The 19116-nt window shown below is 50.2% G+C and overlaps 2 protein-coding genes across 5 annotated transcripts in view; one reads left to right on the top strand and one right to left on the bottom strand.

Moving 5' to 3' along the window:
* The window catches only part of TTLL9 (tubulin tyrosine ligase like 9), a 42858-nt gene extending 32726 nt beyond the window's left edge, over positions 1-10132 (top strand). For 2 of the 4 annotated variants that reach the window (XM_032351037.1, XM_032351035.1), the window contains 5 exons: positions 13-71; positions 896-1092; positions 2459-2572; positions 3820-3944; positions 8096-10132. In XM_032351037.1, coding sequence (XP_032206928.1) covers positions 13-71; positions 896-1092; positions 2459-2572; positions 3820-3944; positions 8096-8172 — 572 coding nt within the window. In that variant the 3' untranslated portion in view covers positions 8173-10132. Of the gene's footprint in view, positions 1-12; positions 72-895; positions 1093-2458; positions 2573-3819; positions 3945-8095 lie in introns of those variants that run through there. The other 2 variants (XM_032351038.1, XR_004287525.1) reach the window with 2 other exon arrangements.
* Positions 10133-10193: 61 nt separating this feature from the next.
* PDRG1 (p53 and DNA damage regulated 1) lies at positions 10194-16275 on the bottom strand. Its single transcript, XM_032351039.1, has 5 exons — positions 16093-16275; positions 14538-14613; positions 13750-13824; positions 11725-11805; positions 10194-11109 (listed from the first exon to the last, which is right to left on the bottom strand). The coding sequence occupies exons 1-5, from the start codon at positions 16258-16260 to the stop codon at positions 11027-11029; spliced, it is 483 nt and encodes a 160-aa protein (XP_032206930.1). The 5' UTR covers positions 16261-16275; the 3' UTR covers positions 10194-11026.
* Positions 16276-19116: the final 2841 nt, after the last annotated feature.

The following is a 19116-nucleotide window of genomic DNA, read 5'->3' as shown; positions in this document are numbered from 1 at the left end:
AACCTCTCCTAGATGTTCACCTCACCAATGTTGCTGTGCAAAAGACATCTCCTGACTACCACCCCAAGAAGGTGAGGAAGCCAGGCATCTTGCCCTCCAGGTCCAGACTTTTGGGACCAGGTTGCGGTGGGGAGGTGGGGTGCCAAGGAGCCCGGGACAGGCCTATGTTGGGCTCATAGTTCACCAGTGAGGTCAGGACCACCCTTCCCACTTACAGGGCCCAGGGCAGAAGTATGGATGGAGACCCCCACATCACATGTTTAAATAGTTAATTTACGACTCAAAGAAACACACCTTAAAACAAAATGTGTTCTACCCTCCTACCGTGACAAGTGTATTCCCATCTATCTTTCCATCTCTCCATCTCCCTGTCATCTATCTACCTATCATCCACCCATCCATCCATCTGTCTAACAACCTGCAAGGCGAGGTTCAAATTTAGAATTCTCAGACTTCCCAGAGTTAAGAGCCAGAACAGTGGGGCACAGGGAGAACTGCCCCCCCCCCCAGCTCACACCCTCTCCTTTCCTTTCCCTCCCCCAGCTCCATCCCGCACAGTGGGGTTGCCTGTATGCACACACTCCCATTTTCCCAAAAGCAGTAACCTGTTGCTCATCTTTGGGCCTTGGGCACACACATGGTCAGTGTAGTCTGTCCCCAGGAAGGCATGCCTGGGGAAGAAGTGTGTGCAGGGTGTTTGAGCAATGACTTATGGGGTCCTGGGTACCCTGGAGCCACGGGCCCTGGGCAGGCACCCCTTCCCCGCTCCCCGGCCCAGCATGCCGTAGTTTTGCCTCATAAGAGGGAATGTTTGAGGGTCCCAGAAGGCCGGGTCCTGGTTAATTGAAACATTTTCTCCCCCCACACACCTTGACCCGGGCACTTGGGGCCCCAGGGCTGCAAGTGGATGCTCCAGCGCTTCCGTCAGTACCTCGCGTCCAAGCACGGGCCCGAGGCGGTGGAGACGCTCTTCAGCGATATGGACAACATCTTTGTCAAGAGCCTGCAGAGTGTGCAGAAGGTGATCATCAGTGACAAGCACTGCTTTGAGCTGTACGGCTATGACATCCTCATAGACCAGACCCTCAAGCCGTAAGTGGGTAGCCTCACGGCCCGGAGGGGGCAGATGTGGTACACATGCTGTATCTGGGATTGATCTCTGCCACTTTCTTGTGGTGTGCCTCAGTCTGTCCATCTCTAAAATGGGTGTTGTGCTCATAGCATTAGTATGAGGGATGACTGATGTACTGTCTATAGAGCACTGAACCCCATGCCTGGCATGACAGACCTTTCCAGAACATCTGCTGAGTCAGGGATCCTTCCCTAGCACTGGGCAAGAAACTTCTTTGGAAGCCCTGCTGTTTTTAGGATGCAAAGTGTCACATAAGGGAATAGTTACCATGTCACTTCCTGCCAAGAATTTGGTGCCCTCTCACAGTGCCCACGGAGGGGGTCGAACTGATGAGGAAACAAGTGTGAGGTGCCAGGAACCATAGTGATGGCCCTTATGTGACACAAAAAGACCCAGGAGCCCAGTGGGGTTGTTCAGGTGCTTGAGGCCATGCAGTAAGTCAAGGGCAGAGCCAGACCCTGGGTCATCATTTCTGAGCCAGCACTGAGGCTCCTGGAGCCAGCCCCCTCACCGGGGGCTGTACAGTATGGACAGGCTCTCAGAGGCAGGAGCTAGAACCCTAGAATGAGGTCAGATGCAGCTTCGAGAGAAACAGGGTTCGGGGCCAGCAAGTCTCTCCTCTGCCCCCTGCAGCAGGACAGAGCTAGGGAAACAAGCTTGTGGGGGGGCGGGGTGGGGGGCTCTATCTGCCACCAACCTGCTGGGTGAGTCCTTCCCTCTCTGGGCCCCAGGTTCCTGTCCACAAACGACTGGGTTGCACAAAATCAGAGTTTGCAAGCTGGAGGACCTTGGGCCGCTTTTGGCCCAGAGTTTGGACTTCAGATGATTTTTTATTTAAATACATTGACAATCTCTAAAAAAACTGGGAGATATTTACACAACAGTCTGGAGTTTTGCCTTTTCTGGAAAACCCAGAGGGTCTGCCGACTCTGGGCTCACACTCCCGCAGAGGGGCTGCGGCCGGCCTGCGCCAGTCCCCACCCCTCCCAGCTCCTGTCCCCTCTGCAGGCAGGTGTTCACTGGGAAAGAGGTCTTGTGCTCGGGGCTCTATTGGAAGAAGAGCAATAGGAGGGCAACAAGATCATTTTACTCCCTCCAGCTTGCCTCGTTTAGGTACCACCTGGCCCCTATGGGGATTTTGAGTTTGTGACGATTATTTTCAAAAAGTTTTAGCCGCCGAGACCTTTCTTCTAGTGGAAAAATGGAAAGAGCGATCTTGGTTGAATTGAGGGTTGGGCCCACGCACTCATGAAGTCTCTCTGCAAAATTCCAAGGGGCCCCAGGGACCAGATAACCCTAAAGCCCTCCATTCCCATCCTTCCCCAGGTGGCTCCTAGAGGTCAACGCCTCCCCATCGCTGACAGCCAGCAGCCAGGAGGACTATGAGCTCAAGACCTGCCTCTTGGAAGACACCCTGCATGTCGTGGACATGGAGGCCAGGTGAGGGGCCGGGGGCAGCCTCACTCAGGCACCCTTGTACATGACAGCTGGGGCTCCCAGCAAGGAAGACAAAGAACTCACAGCACTAGGACTTGAGCGGCATGTAAGGATGGCCTCGGTCTGCCTGCCATTTTATAGATGGATAAACTGAGATGTCCACACGTGGTTAGATCCTGGTCCAAGGATTCAGCCCTTCTGGGGCAGAGCAGGACCAACTACAGGCTTCTGAGATTCAGCCCAGCAGGATCTCCTCCACACTTCTTGACCATATGAGACCTTGGACTTTACCAGTCTGAGCCTCAGTTTCTTCATCTATAACATGGGTAACATCATGTTTACCTCTCAAGATTGCTAAATTAATTTACCAAGATTATTTACTGTAAAGTGCCTAGCTCATCATAAGTGTTCAGTAAAAGTCTATATATTGTTATAACAATGTGTATATAATGGGAAGATCCAGGAAAGGACTTCAGGAATGGCTGAATCCAGGTGCTCCATTGATATTGGTTGGTCTGTCTGCTCACTGGCTCGCTCTCTCTCTCTCTGGCTCATTCAATTTCTCTCCTTTTCTTCCTCCCCACTCCCTGTCTCTTCCCTATGCATAGCTTTTCCCCAATTATTCCGGCAAGTTTGAAGGCTCTCATTCTTATTGGTGGGGATTCGTCACATGTCTACCTCTGAACCAATCACTGTGACTCTGATTAACTGGACCTATATCTCATGCCCATCTCCCAGGGTGGCAGGATCAGCCCCCACCTGAGTCATGTGAGTGAGAGAGGAAGGAGTGGTTCTCACAGGAAAAGCTAAGTACCCTTAGGCTGAAAGAAGCTGAAATGGGTGCTAAGCAGGCAGGATCTCAAGCGTCCTCTATATCTACCTTCATTATTCATTCAACAAACATTTGAGACCCTATACTGTGCAAGGACATGCACCACACCCTGGGGGACACAGTAGAGGACACAACAGACCTAGTCCCTGCTTTCCTGAATTTTATGGCCTGAGGTGGACAGCTGACTTTAAGTATAAGTAGGTTCATGTTACTGAGGGCACGGGTGGGAGCCTGGGAACCACATGGGAGATGATCACTCTGAGACCTGTGTGGGCCCCCAAGAAATGGGTGGACAAAAAAAGGAATTCTGACAGCCTGGGCACCAGTAGGGTGCAGGGAGGGAGCAGGGGAATTACCCGTGTCTCCAGCCCCCAACAGGTGCACCTTCTTTACCCCTTTGTATCTCCTGCCCATCCAGGCTCACAGGAAGGGAGAAGAGAGTGGGAGGCTTTGACCTCATGTGGAATGATGGCCCTGTCAGCAGAGAAGAGGGGCCTCCTGACCTGTCTGGGATGGGGAACTTTGTGGCCAACACACACCTTGGTATGTGGGGCTAGATGGGGACTGGGGACTGGGGAAGGGTTAGGAGAGGAGCCAGGTAGTCTAAGAGACAGCTTGGCACAGTGGTTAGACTGTTTTCATTTGACCTACCATTTACCAGCTGTGTGACCTTGAGCAAGGGATATAACCTCTCTGTTCCTCATCTGTAAAATGGAGATTGAAGAGTTTTTACTCTCAATATACGCCTAGAACACCACCTGGTACATAGGAAGAGATATTAATCTGTCAGGAGGTGGATTTCAAAAGGCTTATATGGAAAACAACCAAAAAAAGAAAAAGAAAAAACAGACTATGTTAAAAGAAATTAAGGACTTTAGGCCTTGACTTTATTCTTGATTTTTAAAAAATGAAAAATTTCCCTGATTATAAAAAGTATAGTCATAGAATATTTGAAAACCGAAAGGAAGTAAACCATCCAGACATAACCAACTCTAACAATCTGTTGTATTTCCTTCCAGTGTTTAAAAAATGCATATATTCACAGTTTTTCTTTCACAAAATGGGTACTGGGCTGGAGTTTTGAGTCCCACTTTTCCACATAGCATATTCCATGTCATTCAATGATATTAATAAGAGCCTCTCTTCTGGAAATACATATTCAGAGCTAAATATTTTATATACACATACATTATTTCATTTTTTAAAATTTTATTTATTTATTTGACAGGCAGAGATCACAAGTAGGCTGAGAGAGGAGGAAGCAGGCTCCCTGCTGAGCAGAGAACCTGATGTGGAGCTCCATCCCAGGACCCTGAGATCATGACCTGAGCCGAAGGCAGAGGCTTTAACCCACTGAGCCACCCAGGCGCCCCACATTATTTCATTTTTAGGCAGCTTCTATCATTTTACAAATGGGGAAATTGTCTCCAGATCTTACGTAACTTGCCGAGGGTCCCGGTTATAAATGGTGAGCCAGGACTTGAACCCTAGTTTCTCTTACTCTAAAACCTGAATGTTTGGCCACTAGAAAATACTGTCCCTTACCACAGCTAAAAGCAAAATTACTACACGGCTGTAAAGTATTTCAGCTTGTATATGTGCCAAACGTACTAAATCCATTTCTTATAATTGAGCATTTGGCAGGATTCCAATTTTTTAGTTTTATAAATAATGCCATTCCGTGATGAGCATCCTCTCACATAAGGCTCAGCTGAAATTTCTGGCTGTTTCTTTAGGACAGATTCCTAGAAGTAGAATTACTGGGTCAGAGGGATGAACTTATTATAACTAAATTGCTTCCTAGAAAGATTACACAAATGTGCCTGCTCTGCATTAAAAAAAGAAAGGAAAAAAAAAAAACCTTTTGTCAACCTGGTAGACAAAATGTTCTGATTCGTTTTATATGTACTGCGTTGATTATTGGTGAAGTTTCGGATTTTTCAGTTTTCGTTTCTTCTTTTGGAAGCAGTCCATATTCTTTATGTATTTTTCAGTGGGCTGCTTTCTAAACTTAAAAAGGTCTTGGATATTAATACATTGATGACATTACCCCTCTGTCAAACTTATGGTAAATATTTTCCTGGATTTATTTGTTTTTTTAATTTTATTTGTGTGTGTTTTTTTTAATTAGAAAAAGTTTTAAATCTTTTTTAGGGTTTGCTATGTTTTAGGACTGAGTTTGGTAGCAACCGACTGAAGAGCCGTTACACAGAGAGGAGTGATCTATCTTGAGGCACAGGAGGTCTTGGGGAGGCCAGGCAGGGCTAACACAATGGATGCAAAATGCCCCCAGAGACCCAGCACTTTCCTCTTTCTGCTCTGCCACACTTTGCTTGTTGCCTCAAGGTTGCAAGATGGCTGCTCCTACTCCAGACACTGTGTCCTTGTCCCAGGCAGGAAGAAGCAGGAAGGTCCAAGGGCCAAGGCTTGGCCAAGAGAATCGAGTCAACCCTCCTGGGGCTGACAATCTTACGGGCATGAACTGAGTTGTGTGGCCATGCCAGCTGCAAGGAAGTCTGGGATGTCAAGTAATTTGCTTGAGGAAGGCGAAGGAGAGGGCGTTTATGAAAAGCTTTTCTCCAGCTGATTCCCTAGGGTCTGCAGCGTTATGTTGTTGGAAGATGACTATCCAGGGCTCTCGAGCTTTGATGTGCATGTAATCATCTGGAAATCTTGTTAAAATGCGGATTATGATTCAGTAGGTCTGGAGTGGGGGCTTAAGATTCTGCATTTCTAACAAGCTCCCAGGTGGTGCTCTATTAGTTAACTGTTGTTATATAACAAACCAACTCTCCCCAAACCCAGAGGCTTAAAGCAACCGCTTTCTTATTTGCTGATCCTTCAGGTCTTGCCCAGGGTTGCTCAGAGGGCTGGAGGTGCCTGGCGGATTCACTGAGACCCAGTAGCCTAGAATAGCCTCGTGTGGTGGTTGAGACTGGCCATCCGCTGGGCCTCTTTCCAGGCAGCCACTCGTCCTCCAGCAGTCCGGCCTCACACGGTAGTCTCAGGGTTCCGAGAAGGTGAGAAAAGTCCTAGGGAAGCCTCTTGAGGCCTAGGCTTGGAAGCCCCGCAGTATAGTGTCTTTCTGCCACCATCCACCTGTCAAAGCTGCTTTACCCCCAATTCACAGGGCCGGGAAGTAGTCACGCCTTCAACCAGAGGAGCCCCAAAGCACCTTTTGCAGAGACACATGCAGAGAGGAATAGAAGGGCTTGTTGTAGCCCATCTTTGCCAGTCACCTGCCGCAGATATGAATGCTGCTGGTCTCTGGACTGGGTCTGAGTGGCCAAGATGCAGAACTGTGGTTCTCTCCATCTTGGCTGCTGGAGGACACCTGCAGGAGCTTTCAAAAATACTAATGCCTGCTGAAGGTAAAGGTACAGTTGGTCAGGCCATGAGTCTCCTTAAGAAGTCCCAGGTGACTCTAAAGGGCAGCCTCGGTTGACAGCTGCTGCTTTAGAAGTCTCTAAAGGAATTCCCAAGCCTCCAGTCGAGTGTCTGGATGGAGGGTAGTGAGTACAAGACAAGCTGGTCGGGGTGGGAAGAACATGGACGAAGTGAGTTAGGGAAGAGTTGAGGGGTTTTGGGGTGAAAAGATCAGCAGGCAACTCAGAGATGAGTCTAGAACTCCAAGAACAGGTTTGCACTGGACACAAAGCTTTGGGAATTATGAAAGAAGTGATTAAAGCTAGGGTTCCGTGGAATACACTTTGGCAAATCCTGGGGACACATATAGCAGGCCCCCACTGGTTGAAGCCTTGATGGCCAGTCAGTGCCTAGGAGCCAGGGATGGGGCTCAAGGCTGCTCAGAAAGATGGTAGGCGCCTCCACGTCAGTGTAGTGGTGGCCACAGCCATCTAGCCACACAGCCAGCATTGGTGAGCACCACCCATGGACCTAGCACAACTAAATGACCATGGAGCTGCCTCGTGGACCCACCACGAGGACAAGCACGAAGTGGGTGACACCGTTAATGTGCTGGGAGAGGAGGCATCTCAGAAGCTTGTGTTGGCCTCTCAAGCGGGGACCACCTGGTACACGCTTCCAGGAGCATAGGGATTGCTTATGGGGAAAGTTGATCTCTAACCGCTTGTGCCTGTCCTATGGGCTGGGGAAGGGGATGAAGCTAGTGCCTCACCTGGTAGGGACCAGGCACTGTGCCAGCTTGCATGCGTTTCCAGCAAGTGCAGACAAGAGGACAGGTCGTGTGGAGCTTTGGTTAAGAGCTTGGCCTCTGGTGCTACAGACCCTGGGTTAAAGTCTCAGTTCTGCTACTTTTGGTGTGATTTGAAGCACATTTAACTTTCCTGAACCTCAGTTTGTCTTTTATATATCATTCCCGTGAAGGCGTAACATGTGAACCCACATTCAGCACCTGGGTCAAAGTTAGCTTAAGTGATTGTTACATTTTGCTTTTGGTGAGCCTTACATCCACTCCTGAAAGCAGGCGTCCTGGGTTACGGATGAGAAAACTAAGCTGGAGGGGGGTCAATGACCTGCTCAAGGGCCACGGAGTGGAGGCAGTACGCAAACAAACTGTAGGCCATTCAGGGCTGCACAGCTCCTGTAGGCCCTTCCTCCCTCCCTCCAGGTAGGGGGAGCACAGGCCCCACCTAGCCCCCCACGCCCATACCTCCACTACCAAGTCCACTACCAAGGCCATCCCAGCCAACATTCCAATTCTCTTCCTCCAGGCTGCGTCAATGACCGGAACAACCAGCTGAGGCAGCTGTTCCGCTCCCTTCAGAACCAGAAGAAAGTCTCCAGTTAGTCCTGGCTGCAGGGACAGCAACCTGACCAGGAGGTGCTCCCCCCCAGTCTCCTCCTCACCCATTCCCAGCACAGCGGCACCTCCAAGCACTTACCTCCCTCCCTCTGGCCTGGCGGCAGCTTTGCAGACTGACCAGGCTACCGCCTGCTCTCCACTTCTCTGAGTCCCCACCCTGGGCACCTCTGCACCCAGAGACAGCTAATCCCTGGGGCTGGATGTGTTTTAACCTTGTGGGATTGGCATGGCTACTGGGCCCAGCAAGAGCAGCTGCGGCAAGCCCTACTACTCCAGAAAGACCACATCTAATAAATGAGCACAGGCCTTACATACTTGGAGTCACTGCACACTGGGCCCTGGCTCAGGGGATGCTGTTGGCTGAAGCCAAGTCTTCCCGGATTTGACCCTTTGATGTCTCAAAGGTTAAAATGATCCCTCGGGAGGAAGGATTCAGGGACTAGGGAACTGGTCTTAAGGCTGACTTGCAAAGCAAGCAGTTACTAGATTGTATTTACTGGGCTCTGGGGAAGGCTGATTCTTAAGTACTTCTTTGTCTCCTTTCAACACCCGGACCTGGTGTGTCAGGGAACTCATGGAGCTCCCCCAACCATCTGAAAACCAGTGGACCAGAACATCCCCATGTCTCAGATGGACAAGGTAAGGATCCGGAAGGCAGGGCTGCTAAGCAAGTGTCTTTGCAAAGGTGCACCCATGAGTCAGCTGGGGGATGCAGGTGCCTTCTGCGTCTTCCTGGGAGCTGAGCTTTTTAAACCAGAAAGCCTTGGCTTGGCAGGCAAGGAGACGGCGTAGGGAGTTGGGCGAAAAGTCAAAAGTTCTGCATTTTCTCCATATTCCCCATTCCTAAGCCTCCTCTTGGTTTAAGAGAGATTGCCACAGGGCAGGCTGTGGGCGAACGGCTCCATGGGGGACCTACCTATGGGACCCAGGTAGCACCTGTTGCAACTCCCCCTGCTGTGTGACAGCTCTTGGGTTGCAAATTGTAGATTCTGACTGCCTTGGGAAGGGCTGGGCATTTGGAAGGAAAAATACTGGCAAACCCCGGAAGTGAACCATCTAGCCTTGGGAAGGCCAGAAGCCAAGCCACTCTGGGCTTCCTGCCTCCAGAGCATGGGGACTTCCTTGCATCCTTGTGACGGAGGCAAGACCAGACAGCCCCAGACACAGGCTCATTTCCAGGACAGCCAATCCGATTGGCTCTCCTTTGGCCTAGCCGCCACCCCGCTAGACAGGCAGGTGTTAACGTTCAGATAGGAATCCTGGGCCAGGCACACATCCCAGGGACTGCAACAGCCATGTCCATGTGTCCTTGTCTTTCACCCTTGTTCTCCAACCCTGCAGCTTCTGTCTTGGGGGCAGGTCCGGGGGGACGGGACACCATGAGGCAGTGCGAGCACACAGATGACTGGATTAGACCCCTCTGTTCACTTGGTTTTCTCACTTACTACATCTTGGAACTTACTCCCAGGGAGTGCTTAGACAGCTTCCTCATTCTTGATGACAGTGTACCGTATTCCACTATCTGAAGCTATGTTTTTCTTTAACTAGTCTACTATGGACAGACATCTAGCTTCCGATTCCATCTCCCCACTTTAGGGAAAGCACATGCTATTCTACTTAAACTCAAGACACAGAATCAGGTATGGGCCAAATTTGGCTTATGTAAGGTATATTGTTTGGCCAACACCCAAGTCTCTGAAAATCTCTGCATTAGCAATATTTGAAAGACAAAATTCAACTTAAAAATCCAAATTTCTAGCTCCTCTTGAAAACAACAACAAAAATAAAACATTAAGATCTGGCCATACCAGCCTATGTTCCTGAATCATTATGGGCTGAAGCCAAGTGGGGCGAGGGGACCAGGTGAGGCCATTACCATTGATACTGCCTGTCGAGTCCTGCCATCATTTCCCAACAGGAGCCACTGTCCCTTCGTAGGTGATGTCCTCAAGGCAATGTGCCCTCTATTAAGGACAAGATGAGGTAAAGAACAGAGCTACCGTTCATTCCCCTAGGAAATGTTTATTAAGCCCTCAATGAACATGAAAGACACAGTGCTGCCCTCACAGCAGGACCCCAGGATCGGAGAGCACGGAGGGCAGGCAGAACTCTGAGCAGTCCAGCCCAGGGCCTGCCTTCAGAGGCGGTGGAGAGCTATGTGAAGAGGCAGCTCCCTCCCCCACCCCCAGCACAGGACTCTGCAAGGACTTTCTGACTCAACAGCAGGTGCCGAGTCCACCATGCAGCACCCACTCCGGGCTCCGTCCCAAGGGCAGTCAGGAAAAAAGGGCCGCAGTGGAGGCCGTGGTGGGGAACGGCGTGTCTGCCCCACAGATGGCTGCAGTGACCTATGAAGCACCGAGATTCTGTCCTTCATTCAGAAACCACCTGTGAGCCTCCCGCTTTACTCTAATTCCACTATGTGCTGCTTGAGAATGTTTCTGTTCCTGAAAGGAATGCAGGAATGATGCTCCCTGCTGCTGCTGGGGGCCCATCTGAACAGCAGGCCCTTGTTAGAAGTGCCTGCTGCGGTCATTCGCACACCCCCACGGGCCCTGCCCCCGCCCATCGCTGGTGGCTGCCAAGACCCATCAATGGGTCTTGTGTCCATCCAGCTCCAATGGTGGGACCCAACAGACACTGGCAGGCTGAGGGCTCCCTCCTGCCGTCACAAAGTCACAATCCCCACAGACAGAAGCTTCTCATGCTCAGATTCCTGACACCAATCTCCTAGCAGTGTAGATCATGTCCTTGCAGGTTATGAAGCTGGAGAGTCCCGGGTCCTCCATGACCACAGGGGGAGATGCTGTCTTAGGTCCCCCATCATGGTTCTTAAGCTTCATCCTTTTAAAATGATCTTGAGAGCTTTAAGTTCATCCTGGTTGAGGGGGTTGAGGTTAAAACCCTTCAACTCTGGTTTGCCTAGGGGGAGAAAACAATCCATCAGCAAGTGGGGCCTCCTGTTGTCCTACCTCCTGCTGGCCCTGGAATCAGGCCCAGGAAAGGGGTTTTTGCAGCATTCATGCTGCCAAACACTTAGCCTTAAGGTCTAACAGGGAAGGGCCTCAAGTTCTGCAGTGTATTGGACAAAGCACATAGTCCCCAAGAACCTGCGGAGTCATGATTGCTGCCCAGAAACCTACTGATTGCTGCTGGCAACCTGTGACCAGTCTGGAGCGGTTAGGGTTACCCAGAGTTCAGCTCTAACCTTGACCATCTGACCTGAGGCCCTCTGAGTCCCCTCAGTCAGAGCTGTTCTGGTTCCTGTACCATGCCCTAGGATATAATGTAAAACACCCCAGGCTGTTCCTCTTATGGCAGAAGACAACTTGACACAGGAGTAACATCCCACAAACCTCTCTGTCCATTCCATCTCCGGGCAGCTATGACCACCACCCTGCCCACAGCTTCTGGGTGGCTCATGTGCCGCCCAGGCCCTCGCCCACCCACCTGGGAGAGGCTTCCCACCCGTGCTCTGTAAAGTCCATGTGGACAGTTCTCTCCCCTCCCGGTTTCCAGTTCCATCCAGGCCCATACCTTGGGCCTCAAAGAGGCGGTTAACCTTCACTTTAAGTTGTTTCCGGAGTTTCTCTATTTCTTTATCCAGATGATCCTGATCTGAAAAAGATGAGGTGGGCAGAGGATGGGGTTATACTACAGACACACACACCCAGAGGCAGCTGGGGATGTCGGCTTTTCTCCAGCCTCCTTGAAAGCAATGGCTCCTGGCATTTGGGAAGAAGGGGACCTCAGAGACCAACTGAGGAAGGAACTAATGAGCTAGAGAAGGGGGGTGATTTGCCCAAGACAGCTAAGAGAGCCCAGGACAGGACTGAGGACCCACCTCTCTGTCCACTGACCTGTTTTCATTATGCAAAGTACCTTTGGCTGTTCAAGGGTAAGGAAGGCAACATCTGGACAGTAGGTCCCCCTACCACTGTGAAATTACAGAATACTGAAACATGAGACCAGAGTGAAGAACCTAGACCCAGCCCATCCCAGATGGTTGGAAAATGTGTGGCTAAAGAATCTCACAAACCCAAGTCCATCAAGGTGAGCAGTTTTTAAACAACATGACCATGGTAACGTGTGACCTAAACAATCAATGGGCAAGCCTGATGCTCAAGCTTAACCTAATTAACCATGAACAGGAAAGATTATCTTGCCAAAATGGATTGCACCTGAATGCAAACTGCACTATGAGAAGTAGAGGCTACAAAGCTTGGTGATGCAACTGCCTAATGTCACCCGACTCCACCTGCTCACAATGACATGCTGGCTAGTCTGTCCTCCCCACAGATTTTCATTCTTTCTGATGGGGCAAACACCAGAGCAGCCAAGCCCTCTAGCCTGGGCAACGGTTCTGGCACTCATGGTAAATGAGCAACCCTGGTCTCTTATGAGCTTGTTGAGCTCCCACTGACCCCAGAGAACCAGTGATGATAATGTCCCAGAACCCTCTAGGTATGGTGCCAAGACCACACTTGTGGGCTGAGACAGCTGAGGATCAAATCCTGAACCCAGGCAAGTGACCCCTCTGAAAGCCCAGCCTGAGTGGCCTGCCCACCACTCAAGTGCAATGACAGCTCTTAATTTTATAACCATAATATTAATGTGTATTTTTCAACAGGAATCTGGCAAGTTCTCTAAGCTGATACAGTCTCCTTTGCTAAAATTTTATTTCAACAAGGATAGAGAAATTCTGCCTTCAGGGACAGAGGCAACCTTGCTGGTCCTTTGGCACACATATTTTCAAGGGTAGGGGAAGAGAAAACATGCATAATCTTTCCTTTTTCCAGCCAAGGACGCATCTGCACCTTAACCTTTTGCCTTTATGATGCTTCTCCAAAGATCCTCCAGGATCGCGGTTGTGAAGATTTGAGTAACATGCTGAATGCCCACGCTGTGGCAGACCCTAGAGGCTCGCTCTCCCCAAACCTCCATTTTCAGTGCAGTCTCTACAGCAGGGGCTGTGAAACATAAAAGCGCACTCTGCCAGGCTCCCTTGCAGCACATGACGCAGTTCTCGCTAATGAGATGTGAGAAGTCTGAGGAGAACAGCAATATTTCTAAATAGAAGGCAAGGCCATAAATGGAGAAAGTAAGCCCTCTACCATTCCTGCAGGCTGGCCTATGGACATGAGGCCTGAGATGATGACATAGTCCCTCCAAGAATACATGAGGGTGGCCTTGCTGAGCGTCAGTGCCCGTCCTGGATGGCCCACCTCTGGACAACTGATGAGAAAAACAGAACCAGATTTCCCCAACCTCCATTTATTGGGTTTTCTGTATTTGTGGCCCAGCTCGTTCCTCACTGATAAACAAGCACTAGGCTATGTACACACAGTTTTATCTCCACAACTGTGCTCTGGGGATGCATCCCCTCCTTCAGAGATGAGGAAATAACTCAAGACTGGCAGAGCAGGGATTAAAACCAACACCCATCTGAGCCCTGTAATGCAGCTGCCTCTCATCAGATGGCCCAAAGCCTGACTCAGTTCTGGGTTAAGACCGAGGCTGGCGGGGGAGACATGTCCCTGACCCATCCCCAGAAGGCCTTACCTTTCTCAATCATTTCCTTCGTTTGAGAATGAGGCATCTTGATAAACATGTTCCCGAAGCAAACCATCACATCTTCTGAAATGGCAAATGGTCACTCTGTTAACAAATTTTTTTTTTTAAGATTTTATTTACTTATTTATTTGACAGAGAGAGAGATCACAAGTAGGCAGAGAGGCAGGCAGAGAGAGAAGGAAGAAGGCTCCCCGCTGAGCAGAGAGCCTGATGCGGGACGTGATCCCAGGACCCCGAGATCATGACCTGAGCCGAAGGCAGCGGCTTAACCCACTGAGCCACCCAGGCACCCTGTTAACAAATATTTTTTAACACCTACTCTCTGCCAGGCTTTCCTTTAGATGCTAAGAACACAGCAGAACAAGACAAAGTTTCTGCCCTCATCGGGCTTATGACACAGTGGAGGAGAAGGAATAAATAAGCAAAGATACAATTTGTGAGACCTTGATAAGGCTTAAGTACTCTGGAGAAAAATAAAGCAGGGTCAGAGGGATTGCCTCACTGATTATGTGACATTTGGGCAGAGATTGAAGAAAGCGAGGCATGAACCCTGCAGACAACTGAGGAAAGAGTGGGCTAGGCAAAGGAAACAGGAAGAGTAAAGACCAGTAAGTTGCTTGGGGTCTTAGGAACAGCAAGCAGACCAGTGTCAGACCTGCAATATTTTCTTCCTCATCTCCACACGCTGTGTCACATATGTCTATTAGGGACAAGCTGAAAGCCTTGAAAGGAAAGCAACACACCTCCAGGGCTGTAGTGACAAAACCGTGACTTACCAGAGAGGCTGAGATCCTTCTGCAAGGCCCGTAGGCCCTCCCGGTTCTGATTTCTTTTGGTGTCCAGGTCCACAATCTGCAAAGCACAAGAGCAGGAGGGAACTCAGCTCCCTCTTGTCCCAAACCGCCAACTTCCAACAGACCAGGGGCTTTTAAAACCCAACAGAGACAAGGCATCATTCCTGGATTTCTTCCAATGTCATGCCTAAAGCACACTGATGTGTAAATGTATTTCTTCCCCTATTCACTCTCCAGGTCTTTAAAGACCATGCTCTGTGCAGGATGCAGGTCCTCTCCCCACAGAGAAGTGCTGGGGAAATATTTGCTGATTAAAGGGATAATTCGTTATTATTCACAGGAGAGCTAATGCTCAAGCTTCAGAGCATTTCAGAATCAGAAGGGGAGTCAAAGCCTCCCCCTGGACAAGCTCCTCCAGCTGTTTCTGACCTAGCATCACAGAAGCTACTAAGGAAGTAAGGAGGCAGTACAGTTTCTTGAGAGCGTTGGCTCTGGAGCGTCTGCAATACCAAGTTTTGAATGTGAGCTGTGTAATTTCACCTTCTGAGAAATGGAGATACGAATGGCACCTACCTCCCAGGTTACTGAGCCAGGAACTAACTAAATGAGCTAGCATAGAACCTGATACACAGTAAGTGCTTGAGACATTTTAATCGCTACTTTATTATCATCACGCACACCCTAATGCAGTGTTTAATTTAATGGGCACTTATCCTAGTCTTCCACTTTTCAGTAAATACCCTACCAATCATCCAATTATTCTAAGTGGAAATGAGTCATGAATCATTCTCCACTCCTCCTACTCCCTCAACCCACATACTACCGTCATCAAGGCCTACTAAATCCGTCACCAAAATATACCTCTGACCCCTTCATTTGTCTTCATCACCACCTCCCTGGCCCAAACCCATCCCTTTGGCAGTGGCCCCTCACAGGCCCCTTGACCCCCTACGTTCTGTGTTCCACACGGCAGCCAGAGGAACCCTTTTACAGCCTAAATCCAGCCACATCATTCTCCTTTCCCCCAATAACTCTCTCGAAACGCTTAGCATTTAAATTAGCACAAGACCCAGACTTCCTATGCAGGTGCACAAAGCGTCCCCACCTGCCCAATCTCAAGACTACTCCGGTCTCTTTTCTCTTCCTCTTCTCCCGAGAGCCTTGGCGAAGGCAGTGCGCCCACGGTCGGTGGGATGGGGCCTGAGGGGGAACTGCATTCTGAAAAAGGTGTTCAGGTAAACCACACAAAGAGACAGTGGCTCGGGATCCGGAGGGCACGGAGAGTGGGGGAGGAACGATGGAGACAGAATCCCTGGCACCAACCAGGCGCTCACTTAATACGTGCTAATAAATACGTGAAGCGCGACGCCGTAGCAGATGTCTGGCCCACCTTGCCTCACCACCGCCCCACATCTGTGGTCACCGCCGTGAGCCCACCAGCCCACTGGGATTCCGAAACCCGCAAGCGGCCTACAGCGCTCGCCAGCAGGCCCCAACCGCCGAACCCAGGCCCCAGAGCCACGAACGGGCCTCCTACCTGCCGCTTGTCCGCCAGCACCTCCTCGGCGAGCTCTTCCACCTCCACTAGGTACCGCAGCACCCGCTCCGCCTCTGGCGACAGCATGGTGTCCGCCAACTCCAACTCACGCGGGCCGCTGCACCGCTTAAACTCCGTTTGGGAGAGGCGTCGGCTGCGCACGCGCATGGGCAGGGCTTCCGGCGCGCAAGCGCAATTAAAAGAACAGTGGTGCGCAGGCTCCAACTCGCAGTCGTCCGCAGGACGCGAGAGGCGGGGCCTAGCTTTGGGGGCGAGATTGGAGCGGCCCCTGCAGGCTCAGAGAGTGTAGTCCGCAGAGCAGCCTCCTATCCTTGCTACCTCCCCTTCCTCTGTTTGTTGAGCCCCTGCGAGGGGCCAGGCAGTCTTAGGTGCTGAAGGTGCAGCAGTGAATAAAACATAGTCCCTGCCATCGTGTAACTTCATCCGAGTGGGAAACACGACAGTTCATGACAAAACAACTAGTTACATACTATGGCAAGCAGTGATACGTGTTTTGGCATAATGCAAATCATTCTTCCTCTAAGGAACACCGAGAAGGCCTGTGTATCAGTGTGACTTCTATTTAACTTGTGACACCTTCAGTTTCCAATTTATAAAATGGAGTGATGCAAATCCCCCTCATTGTCTCTCTGCAGGATCAGAAGGAGGCAGGAGTCATTTTTAAAATTCAACTTTGGGGGCGCTCGAGTGGCTCAGTGGGTTAAGCTTCTGCCTTCAGCTCAGGTCATGATCTCAGGGTCCTGGGATCAAGCCCCATATCGGGCTCTCTGCTCAGCAGAGATCCTGCTTCCCCCCTCTCTCTCTGCCTGCCCACTTGTGATCTCTCCCTCTCTCTCTGTGAAATAAATAAATAGAATCTTTAAATAAATAAAATTCAGCCTTCACCAGCAGTTGTTAAACCTGTCTTGGGCCCAATGTCCAGAGCAGTTGACCTAGACCCAAAGAAGGGGCTGGAAAATCATGTGCAGTGAGCAATGAAGCGTCTGCTCAGAAAAGAAGTTCCATAAGTGCTAGAAAGCAAATCAGTGTGGGCCATGGGATTTGGAAGGACCTCCAAGAAGAGGCATGCAGGTGGAATGTGGCTGTCCTTCAGAACAAGAAGGTTCCCTAGAGATCTTCATGCCTAAACCCCTCAATATACATGTGAAATAGCTGAAGTCCAGAGGGAGGTGAGGATCTTACAAAGTCAACAGCAGACCTGAGACTAGAATTCTGACCTCCTGCCTCCCTGATTCCAGCTTTTTATGCTCTCATTCAGTCCCTCGTAACCAAGCCCTTTTACATCCCTTGCATTGTTTGAATTTCACAATTTGTGTAGAGATGGGTTATTACTGCCCATTTCATAGGTGTAAACTGAGGCCAAGAGACAGGCAATGCTTTGTCACACAGAAAGTCAGGAGCAAATGTGTGTCTAGGATCTGGTCTCTATACCACGGCTGTCTCTGAAAACAAAACAAAACCAAAAAAACCTCTCCCCCAGATTGTCGCCCCAGAAACTCCAATAGGAACTCCTCCTTGCCTGGCCTTGGCTTCCTTCAAGTGCCAGAGACAGAGCTAATTTTCTCTAAAGCTGCCCTGCCTGGGGAAAGAAGGAGCTTCATTAAGGATTCCTCACTGAGGGTGAATTTGTCGCCAAACCCAAGATGTTTTGTGTAAACACCTTCTGGTTCAGAAACGCAGGCACAGGCCCTATGAAGGAAGGAGGAAGATTTGCCAAAGGAGAAACAGGGCTTAGCAGGCATCCCTAGGGCCTAGACCCCGGGACCAGGTCTCTTCTGAAGACATTGGGGCCCCAAGAGGGCTAGACCAGGCTGACCCCTGACCCCTGCCAAATGAGCCTGGATGGGGAAGGGTTAAAGTAGACTCCCAGATTGACTGTGACTGTCCCTTAGAGAGCACTTCTGGCCACTGAAAGTGTTAGGGAAGGAAGTCATATGTTTCATTTGTGTTTGGAACCATTTATTTCACAAATATTTATTGACTGCCTGGACTCTGTTAGAGGACCTCTGTGGTGAGCAGAAACCAGACATGGTCCTTGCCCTCAGAAAGATTCCAGTCTGGCAGGAGACACAGATGATAAACACAGGAACAAGTAAATATATGTCATGTGGATAAGTGCTATGAGAAACAGCAGCTCAGGACAAGATAGAGAAAAACTGATGGAGGGGCTATCTGCAACAAGGTGGTCAGGGAGGGCTTCTCTAACGAGGTCGTCCTGGAGCAGAGATGTGGAATAGGTGAGGGGCGAGCCGTGTGAATTTCTGCGGGAAACATGTTCCAGGTGGAGGGAATAGCAAATGCGAAGGCCCTGAGAATGGGCTTTGTTTGGCAAATTGGAAGGCTAGCAAGGTCAGTGTAGGTAGAACAGAATGAGCAAGAGGAAGAAGATAGGAGATGAGGTCTGAAAGGGGACACTGAGCAGACGGTTCTATAGAAGGGGCTGTAGGTGCCCTGCCCAAACCAGAGAAACCCTCCCTGGATGTCAGCTGCACACGATGGTGCACAAGCCTGTGGCTTCCGGCTTCTGTCCACTCACAGGTGCGAACTGACTGGGGGAATGCTGGTGAGTGAAGGCCCACAGGAGTGACCCTTAACCAAGAAGACAGAAGAGTTAGTGACTGCATGTCCCAGCTTCGTTGTCCCTCTTTGGGAAACCCAAGAGGAAGGCTGCTACAATCATCTAAGAAAGTGAGGATGGTCATTGCTTCAGGGAGTAGCAGTGGGGGTAGCAGGCAATGGGGGTGGGGTACATCTCAGGGCCTTTGCACTCACTCCTCATTAGCCTGGATTAATTTTCTCCTGCACCTTTATACCTGTGTCAAGGTACACCTCCACTAATCAGCTTGGTGTCACCTCTTCCCAAGGGTCTGGAGTCTCCTCTAGACTCACACAGCTTCCCCAGTGTCCCCAACTCTGTGCTTAAATACTATATTTTCTCCAATCATCTGCCTGTCCAGCTGTAAGCTCGAGGGCGGAAACCATATCTGTCTTGTTCTCTGCTGT

This window comes from Mustela erminea, chromosome 7 (assembly GCF_009829155.1).
Source record: "Mustela erminea isolate mMusErm1 chromosome 7, mMusErm1.Pri, whole genome shotgun sequence".
Taxonomy (NCBI): Eukaryota; Metazoa; Chordata; class Mammalia; order Carnivora; family Mustelidae; genus Mustela; species Mustela erminea.
This window is presented reverse-complemented; position numbering and strand designations above follow the sequence as displayed.